The sequence below is a fragment of the Mobula birostris genome, chromosome 3 (genome assembly GCF_030028105.1).
Source record: "Mobula birostris isolate sMobBir1 chromosome 3, sMobBir1.hap1, whole genome shotgun sequence".
In the NCBI taxonomy this organism is placed as follows: domain Eukaryota; kingdom Metazoa; phylum Chordata; class Chondrichthyes; order Myliobatiformes; family Myliobatidae; genus Mobula; species Mobula birostris.
This window is the reverse complement of record NC_092372.1, coordinates 173,832,863-173,842,938: the sequence shown is the minus strand read 5'-3', so window position 1 is coordinate 173,842,938 and position 10,076 is coordinate 173,832,863. Positions and strand designations below refer to the sequence as shown.

Here is a 10,076-nt window from a genome sequence, read left to right as displayed (position 1 = left end):
CACCTGCTGTACCTGCATGCCCACTTTCAATGACTGGTGTATAATGACACCCAGGTCTCGTTGCACCTCCCCTTTTCCTAATCAGCCACCATTCAGATAATAATCTGTTTTCCTATTTTTGCCACCAAAGTGGATAACTTCACATTTATCCACATTAAATTGCATCTGCCATGAATTTACCCACTCACCCAACCTATCCAAGTCACCCTGCATCCTCTTAGCATCCTCCTCACAGCTAACACTGCCGCCCAGCTTCGTGTCATCCGCAAACTTGGAGATGCTGCATTTAATTCCCTCATCCAAGTCATTAATATATATTGTAAACAACTGGGGTCCCAGCACTGAGGCTTGTGGTACCCCATTAGTCACTGCCTGCCATTCTGAAAAGGTCCCGTTTATTCCCACTCTTTGCTTCCTGTCTGCTAACCAATTCTCTATCCACATCAATACCTTACCCCCAATACCGTGTGCTTTAAGTTTGCACACTAATCTCCTGTGTGGGACCTTGTCAAAAGCCTTTTGAAAATCCAAATATACCACATCCACTGGTTCTCCCCTATCCACTCTACTAGTTACATCCTCAAAAAATTCTGAGATTCGTCAGACAAGATTTTCCTTTCACAAATCCATGCTGACTTTGTCCGATAATTTCACCGCTTTCCAAATGTGCTGTTATCACATCTTTGATAACTGACTCCAGCAGTTTCCCCACCATCGATGTTAGGCTAACCGGTCTATAATTCCCCGGTTTCTCTCTCCCTCCTTTTTTAAAAAGTGGGGTTACATTAGCCACCCTCCAATCCTCAGGAACTAGTCCAGAATCTAACGAGTTTTGAAAAATTATCACTAATGCATCCACTATTTCTTGGGCTACTTCCTTAAGCACTCTGGGATGCAGACCATCTGGCCCTGGGGATTTATCTGCCTTTAATCCCTTCAATTTACCTAACACCACTTCCCTACTAACATGTATTTCGCTCAGTTCCTCCATCTCACTGGACCCTCTGTCCCCTACTATTTCTGGAAGATTACTTATGTCCTTAGTGAAGACAGAACCAAAGTAATTATTCAATTGGTCTGCCATGTCCTTGCTCCCCATAATCAATTCACCTGTTTCTGTCTGTAGGGGACCTACATTTGTCTTTACCAGTCTTTTCCTTTTTACATATCTATAAAAGCTTTTACAGTCAGTTTTTATGTTCCCTGCCAGTTTTCTCTCATAATCTTTTTTCCCCTTCCTAATTAAGCCCTTTGCCCTCCTCTGCTGAACTCTGAATTTCTCCCAGTCCTCAGGTGAGCCACTTTTTCTGGCTAATTTGTATGCTGTTTCTTTGGAATTGATACTATCCCTAATTTCTCTTGTCAGCCACAGGTGCACTACCTTCCTTGATTTATTCTTTTGCCAAACTGGGATGAACAATTGTTGTAGTTCATCCATGCAATCCTTAAATGCTTGCCATTGCATATCCACTGTCAATCCTTTAAGAGTCATTTGCCAGTCTATCTTAGCTAATTCACGTCTCATACCTTCAAAGTTACCCCTCTTTAAGTTCAGAACCTTTGTTTCTGAATTAACTCTGTCACTCTCCATCTTAATGAAGAAATCCACCATATTATGGTCACTCTTACCCAAGGGTCCTCGCACGACAAGGTTGCTAATTAACCCTTCCTCATTGCTCAAAACCCAGTCCAGAATCGCCTGCTCTCTAGTTGGTTCCTCACTCAGATGTTTCCTATGATGGGGGTTTCCAGAACTAGAGGGCACAGCCTCAAAACTGAGCGGCAACCTTTTACAACAGAGGTAAGGAAGATGTTTTTTAGTCAGACAGTAGTGAATCTATGGAGTGCTCTGCCACAGACTGTAGTGGAAGCCAAGTCTGTGGGTATACTTATGGTGGAAGTTGATTATTTCCTGATCGAACAGGGCATTAAAGGATATGGTGAGAAGGCAGGTGTACGGGGTTGACTGGGATCCAGGGGCAGCCATGATGGAATGGTGGAGAAGACTCAATGGGCTGAATGGCCTAATTCTGCTTCTATGTCTAATGGTCTTATGATATCGGTGCCCCTTGGAGTTCAGGTGTCATTCATCCTTTTTGTGCGGTACAAAAATATCATGCAGGTATATCAGTATAATTTGATTAAGTTTGCTTACACTCTATTTATGCACATGATACCATTTTCTCTAAATGTATAACTCATTCTTCAGACTCAGATTAATGCTTGTTCTTTGTCTACCTCCTACTGTGAATGATAAATCTTTCATCTGTCACATCCACGCCCTCTGGTTTTGTCTTTCAGGATTATTCAATCACTCTGAACTTTGAAAGGCTTCCTAAAGATCTATCCTGCCTCTGCGATTCATCTCTCCACCTACATTACTTAACTTCTTCCATCTATCTGAAATATTCTGTTATGTTGGACCTGCTGTACCAACTCAAGTTCTTGTTAACATCCTCCTGTTTGAACATTCTTCATAGTATTTTATATAATATACAAAAGTTATAATTATCATTGTTTATAATCCCCTGTTTGAAATCAATCCATACTATCATTGTACTGGAAAGGATAAAAACACACATCTTAAAAGAGCAACGTAAAAAAAAAAGAAAAATGCTGTCTAGACAAAGTCTTGATTTTTAATGATATGATTTGAAATAGCTGATCATCAAAGAGATTCATTTTATAAAATAAATTGCATTATTAAAGAAAAATAACATTATCACTTATAAAAGAGCTGTGTACATACATCTACTGATGCCTCTGGACACATCTTCAGTGATGTTCCTGGAATCATCGGGTGTTTCAGGTCTTTCAACATCATACACCCTCCTCCAGGTGACCCAGATGGGGCTGATCAGACCCTAGCTTGAGTCCAGATGACCAGCTACTTATGACTCCATGGCTCCCCTCTTTTGAGCCACAGCCATCTTGAGGCCCTCTCTGCTGCATCGGTGGTACTGCAGATGGCTCTCCTTTTCCCCTCTCCCTCGATGCCCAAATGCTGAAGGCTCTGGCTAAAGAACGGGCAGCGGCACCACTTGCTTAGTAGACTCACACAAGGACAATGTCTGGTTGCAGGGTGGTTGCTGAGATATGGTTGGGGAACTTCAGCTGCTGTTCACGGTCCACCAACAGCTGCCAGTCCCTTGCAGAGGTCAGAATGCCTGAAGATGTTCTTTTGGCAGGTATTGGCTGCTCCCCAGCTCTGACAAAGGCAATGGTCTGCTTGGAGGGTCAGGACCGCTTCGCCCACTCAACTCCTGTGCTGTTGGCTTCAGCGATGGTCTTCGGGACCTGATCATGCCTCCATCCCTCACCAAGTGCCCTTGTGCAGCCGCTGAGGATGTGCTCCAGGGTTCCTCGCTTGGAGCACAGTGGGCATGCAGATGAATCTGCCTTGTCCCATGTGTGCAGGTTTGATGGGCTTCCATCATACAATGCCTGGGTGAGAAATTGGATGCAGTATGGTTCGGCTTCCCAAAGATCAGCCCAGGTCCTTTTCCTCTCAACTGCATTCTCCCATCTTGTCTAAGCTCCCTGTTGCTTCATTCCCACTGCCTTGCAGTACATTTTAATATATCCTACCCATATCACAAGTTTTGGATATTCATGATTTGATATGATAATCTAATTTTGGAAAGCAAAATTTGCCAGCATTAATTACTCAACCTCAGAAATGTATAAATACCTGGGGTTTAATCTCATAATGTCAATGTAGAAATCCTTCATACAAACATGATCATTCTACTGAAATCATCCAAAATGATCCTGTTCTCTTAATTCACCCCTACATTTGTCTCTTTTGCACTGCCTGATTCTTCCGCTTTGCATTTTGTTGTGCTAAGCTCTCGTTACCAATTGAGCTAGGCACCAATGGCACACACATTAAAGAGTGAAATGGCTTGAAAACTCCTCTGATGGTACAGTATTTGACCTTGCATCTTTTCATGTTAGCAATTTCCATTAAGGTAAATTGACTATAAAAGATTTGAGCCATAGAGTTATGTAGAATCAAAAAAGGTCATTTTCCATACCATATCTGTGCCAGCTATTAAATACCTTCTGTCCTAATCCTGGCCAGTAGTCTATTTTGCCATGGCAATGCAAGTGCTCATCTCAATACATTAAATATTGTAGGAATATCTGCTAACACTACCTCCTTACAAAGTGCTTTCTAGATTCATCTTGATGAAAACCTGTTGCTCAAATCAATCTAAAACTCTTAATCCTTACATTAAATCTATGTCCTCGGGCTATAATCCTTCTATTTAGGGAGGAAGTTTTTCACCAAATGCCCTATGTCCCTCATGATTTTGACACCCGAGGTTCCCTCCTTACCTGCTCTGCTCAAAGAAAAATAACCTCCCTTTAGCTGAAGGCTCTCCCAGGGAACGCCACCTCTGCACTCTCCCCAGTACAATCACATCCTACTTGCAGTGCGGCGACCAGGAGTGTACTACATTCCAGCCGTGGTCTGACCAATGTTTTATATAGCTATACAGTAACCTCTTTGCTCTTTTATTATATGCCTTGGCTATTAAAGGCAGATATCCCGTGTGCCACCTCATCTGGACTGGCTTTGCTTGCTGCCACCTTCCTTCTCGTTTATCCGGAGTAAGATTGTCATCGCCTTTCTCAAACCAGCTGCCAGGGGGCCTGTGGTGCAGCTGTGGAAGTTGCGGGATCCCTGACATGCGCAGTGCGGGAGGCGGCGGTGGTGGCTGGCGCTGCTAACGTGTCACTGATTGAGCTCTGCTCTGCTTCTCTGTCGGCAGCCATGGAAGACGAGGAGCGGCAGAAGAAGCTGGAAGCGGGCAAAGCCAAGGTAAGAACCCCCGCTGCCCGGGAGGGCACAGTGAAGACGGGAGGAGAGACAGCATTAAGGCGTACAGCCAGTCGGGCGCTCGCTTGTTGCTGCCTGTTTGAAGTAGCCAGCCCAGCGGTCTATCCCCCAGGTACAGCTCAGGGACGCGCTGCACTGTCCCCGAGCTTTGTCATCAGCTCTTCAGGCTTTAGTAAGCTGCAAGCGACTCGTAGGCCTCTAATACTGCTGTGTTTTTTAGTGTGTGTGTAAGTGGGATGACAAGTGGTTGCAGATCAAGATTTGGGCCTTTGTTCTATCTCGCTGTGGAAGTCAACGCGTTAGACAGAGTGGATATAAAGACATCTGGTAGAGGACGAAACTGTTTAGTGAGCATTAAACAGGCAATGTATGGTAATCAGGGCTTTTGTTTAATTGCACCCTCTTTGAAACAAAGATTGCTTTGTTATCCGCATTGCACTGCGAGTGACAGCTAGTGTCCTACATCCTAACGTCTGGAAGTACATACAAGATAACGCATCTTGTGTGGGTTGAAGGCAGAGCTACTTCAGTGTAACAAGGTTGCGGAGTTCTAAAAAACGTCTGAGTGTGCAGTTTGTTACATGCTTGCAGATTTAAAGTTTCATGATGCTAATTAAGATAGTCTCGCTCAAGTAAGTAGCATTTTAGCTACAATGCCTGCAAAGTAGTTGGTCATCTCGTGTAGTTATTAGCATCCTTTTTCACGCTGTGCGATTCATCTATGAATAGCGAGAGCTTCATCTTAAGTACTTCATATAATCGATTATGGTTTTGTATGCAACATGCATCACGGCAAAACTTAATTACCCGGGTATATTAAGTTTGTGAGAATTAGGTTTGTGGCAACATCATATTTGTAAGGATAGATTAACGCTGTTTTGTATAGTATTTTGCATTTACTGGCTGTTCTACATAACTTCAAAGCTAAAGAATTGTTTGTAAAATGCAACTATTATGAAAGCAACATTCTACATCTTCTTGACTGATTGTCAGGTTGAAGAGTGTTTTTCTGTGTGGTGAAAAGATAACTTGAAAACTGTGGTCCCTGGAGAGGAAAAATCATAATTTAAATATAAAAAGAAACTGTAACATACAAATAAAAAGATGTAAGTACAGTTTCTTTTACATTTTAAGATATCTGTTGTTTACCTATATTTGCTATTGACAAGGAAGTGTTGTCTTGACTTTCTGCAGTCGTTGATGAAACAGTGGTTGGGCATTAGAGTCAGGGTAATGTCCTGAGGATTTTTACTTTTAATTTGTCAATGACAATCTGGTCATCACTGGCGATACTTTCCCTAATAGCCCTTGTAAAAAGCGTTTGTGAGACACCTTGTTTAAACTAATGTTGTCTAAGAGATGAAGATACTTCCATTGTGCTGTTGCAGAGGCAGCTTCAGGATTTGGACCAAGCTCAGCTCCTCAGTGACTTGATCGAGAACCCTGAGATTTGCTTTCTTGCAGGCAGCCACCAAACAAAGAAACACAATAAAATAACATACACAACAAAGACTGTCAAACACGCTTTGCGTGGGCAGAAAAAGAACTAATTGTGCAAACAATAAAAAAGGTAAACAAATAACACACAGAACGGGAACTGCAGAGTCCACAGCCCCGAGCCAGTTCATTGCTGAAGTGATTGCGATGATTGCAGGCCGTAGCTGCAGAGTCAGTTCATCGCTGAACCGAGTGAACTTTGTGGAGTAGTGAGCCAAGCACTGGTCTGTTTTTTGCCCTTAGCCTTGACTCTTTGATCACATTGTGCAAATAATTGTGGGTGGGGGGGGGAAGGTAAACAAGAATGCATGGAAGATGAACTGCAGAGTCCCTGAAAATGAGTCCACAGTTGTGGAGCCCATTCACCACTCAGGTAAGTGAAGCCTGTCCAGGAGCCAGATAGCTGCAGGGCAACAACGGCTCCTGAACCTGGCAGTGTGGATCCCATGACTCCTGTACCTTTTGCCCAACGGTAATAGCGAGAAGAGAGGGAGACCTGTCATATGCAGGCAGACGGTGCTGAAGACCTGTTTGTTTTCAACTCTTGTCTTTGATGATTTAATCTTGCTTTAATGGACATGGAATATTGGAGCCTACCATGGGTTCGTCTTCTGCCATTCAGTCTTGATGCAGCATCCACCCCCAGCGATGGCTGCTCTGGCCGTTGCTGAACTCCTAACAGTCTAGTTGGCTGAATCCCCCAGGAGATTGCAAAAGCACTTAGTCGGTTCAAAAGTACATCTTAAAAGGGACATTACAGCCTGCAGACTGCAGCAATCACAGTTCAAAAGAAGTATATCTACTAGAGTATCTATTAGTTTTATGAGCTGTCTGCAGCACATCACCATTGGCGGCTGGAGCTATCTTGCATCACTACTGCACCAGGCAGTCACGATATGATATCAAACCTCTAATTTGATTTTGTGGCCACAGTGTTTATTAATCTTCTTATCGCAGTGATCCTGCCCCAGGATACCGATGGTGGACAATCCTCTTCAATCCTTTTGGTCACCACTTCAAAAAAGATTTGTGAGATATACTTTCCCATAAATGAGTTCCTACTATCTGTAATCAGTCCTACTCTGTCGAAGTGCTTATAGATCCTGTTCCTCAGAATTCTCTCCAGTAACTTTCCTGCCACTGAGAGGACCAAAGTTTGTCTATCATCTGCCTCCACCAATGCTTTCCTAACCCGCTAAGTTTCTCCTGCAATTTCATTTTCTTTGCTCTTGATGCAGCCTTTTGTGTTTCGATACTCAGGTCAAAGTTGAATGTCGAGAGTTAGCAATGTCGCCGTATCAAGGGTGAGTGGTGTGGTGTTGGTGTTGATTATGTAGCACAGTAGAACAGCAGCTAGCGTAATTCTTTATGGTGCCAGCAATCAAGGTTCAATACCCTTCGCTGACTGTAAGCAGTATGTATGTGCTGCTTGTGACTGTATGTTTCCTGCAGGTGCTCTGGGTTCCTCCCACATTCCAGAGGAATACAGGTTAGTGAAGGAAAGTTGTATGCATGCTACATTGGCGCCGAAGCATGGCGACACTTGCCTTCGGTACATTCTGGGATGGTGTTGGTCGTTGACACAAAATGATACACTTCACTATATGTTTTGATGTATCTGTGATAAATAAAACTAATCTTAACTAATCTTTAAATCTTTAGATTCCTTATTGGAGGTGAAAATTGCCTGACATTTAAATTAACAGTTAATATTTGAGGAGGATGGCAGGATGATAATGATCAGTTCATAAGACAGACAGCAGTGAAAGAGAGACAGGAAAGGTTGGGATTATTTTTCTTTGAGTGGCAGCTCTGGATAATCAAGTGCAGGTAAATTGGATTAGCATTGCTAGATACTTGATGGTGTGACTTTAACATATAACATTGATGCCACATTTCAGTAGAATTATGCAGGTATTGACAGCTTCATTGAGTGGAGGTGTGAGTCAGAGTGAACACTGCACAGTCATGAGCATAATCACTTCAGATCTTGTAAAAGGAAGGCTCCTGATGAAGTAGATCAAAGCTTAGTGGTTAGTACAAAGCTTTATAGTACAGGCGATGCAGGTTCAATTCCAGCCACTGCCTGTAAGGAGTTTGTACGTTCTCCCCGTAACCACGTGGGTTTCTTCCAGGTGCCCTAGTTTCCTCCCACAGTCCAAAGATGTACCAGTTGGTAGGTTAATTGGTCATTATAAATTTTCCCGTGATTAGTCTAGGATTGAATTGGGGAATTGCTGAGTGGCATGGTTTCTGGGCTGGGTGAGCCTATTCCGTACTGCATCTACGTAAATAAATAAAATATCAAGGGCAATCACCCTTGCCTCTGCTGAAATGTAGCTACTCTGTATACCATGTACCAAGGCTTTAATGAGGTTTTAAGTGAGGTCCTCGTGAAACCTAAACTTGGTCCTGGGCACAGGTTAAATGAGTCCTTCATAACAGTATTTAAGGCACCTCCTGTCATGTTTCCATTAATTGAGAATAGAATAGTACAGATGAGAGAGAATACCAAGTTGGATTTGTCATATCTGTTTGCTAGGCAGGACAGACTTCAGCAGCTTTTCCTCATTTTCACTTTGACTATACTGGAATAACTTTGCTAGAGAAGCAGTGAGTTCTTGGGCACAGTTGTCAGTACTGCAGCCATGGTGTTGCCTTTTCTATATTTAGTGGCTTAGCTTTTCCTTGATCTCACAGGGAATGAATCGCATCAACTAAAAGTGAGCTTCTCTGATAGAAGGAGACCAAAATGGATTATTCATTTGAATTTCTGACATGGGGTAATTGCAAGTGCCATCCCTTTTGTATGAACTCTTGTAGCATTGATGATGGGAATGTAATTGAAACCTCTTCTACTCATTAGTTGTTCAATTACTCACCGTTATTGGATGTTATGCAAGTTATAGTCAGTAAGTTTACAGCTGATACTAAAACAAATGGGTGTTGTAGGTAGCATAGAACATTATGACTTCTCCAAGGATCGTCACCTTGACATCGAGGAGAGGGCTGTGATTCCTGAGATCACGAGCGTTTCTGTCTGGAGTTTAGCTCCTGGTAGGGTCATCGATGGTGGTAAGGTCAAGGGAGAGGTTCCAGACAAAGAGCGATCCAACTAAGTTGTCAACAGTGGAGCTGGCAGAAGATGATGACTCATCACAGTGTCAGTGAAGGCAGAGGAAGGCTGCAGTAGTGAAGGGTCCCAGTTGCCTTGCATTCCATGCCACTGGACCCTGACTCTGATCTGTCAGGGACTGTGTTGTGGCTGCCGGTGTACTACCCTCCCAACGTTAAACATAATCGTGCACAGGCATTCTTCATTAAGAACAATCTGTTAGGTCAGGGGTTCCCAAACTGGGATCCACAGACCCCTTGGTTAATTGTAGGGGTCCATGGCATGAAAAGGTTTAGAAGAATATCATACTCGACTTGAGTGACCACAATACTACTAGGTTATGAAAAAACATTGCAAGAAGATCTTGATCAGCTGGGTATGTGGGCTAAGGATTGGCAAATAGCTTTTAATCTTGATAAACGTGAAGTATTGCATAGTGGGAGGACTTATCCAATGAATGGATAAGGTAGGACTTACCTAGTGAATGATAGGGGTCTGAGTAATATAGAACAGATGGACCTAGGAGTGCAAGTGCATTATTTGCTGAAAGTGACATCACTGGTTCAGCTGGGACAAACTTGCTGGGAAGCAATTGGCATAATGAGTTGGGCCGAAGGA

The 10,076-nt window shown here is 43.1% G+C and overlaps 1 protein-coding gene across 5 annotated transcripts in view; it reads left to right on the top strand.

Moving 5' to 3' along the window:
* Positions 1-4,715: 4,715 nt before the first annotated feature.
* The window catches only part of akap9 (A kinase (PRKA) anchor protein 9), a 206,815-nt gene continuing 201,454 nt past the window's right edge, over positions 4,716-10,076 (top strand). For all 5 annotated transcript variants that reach the window (XM_072253717.1, XM_072253716.1, XM_072253715.1 and 2 more), the window contains exon 1: positions 4,716-4,828. In XM_072253717.1, coding sequence (XP_072109818.1) covers positions 4,781-4,828 — 48 coding nt within the window. In that variant the 5' untranslated portion in view covers positions 4,716-4,780. The remainder of the gene's footprint in view (positions 4,829-10,076) is intronic.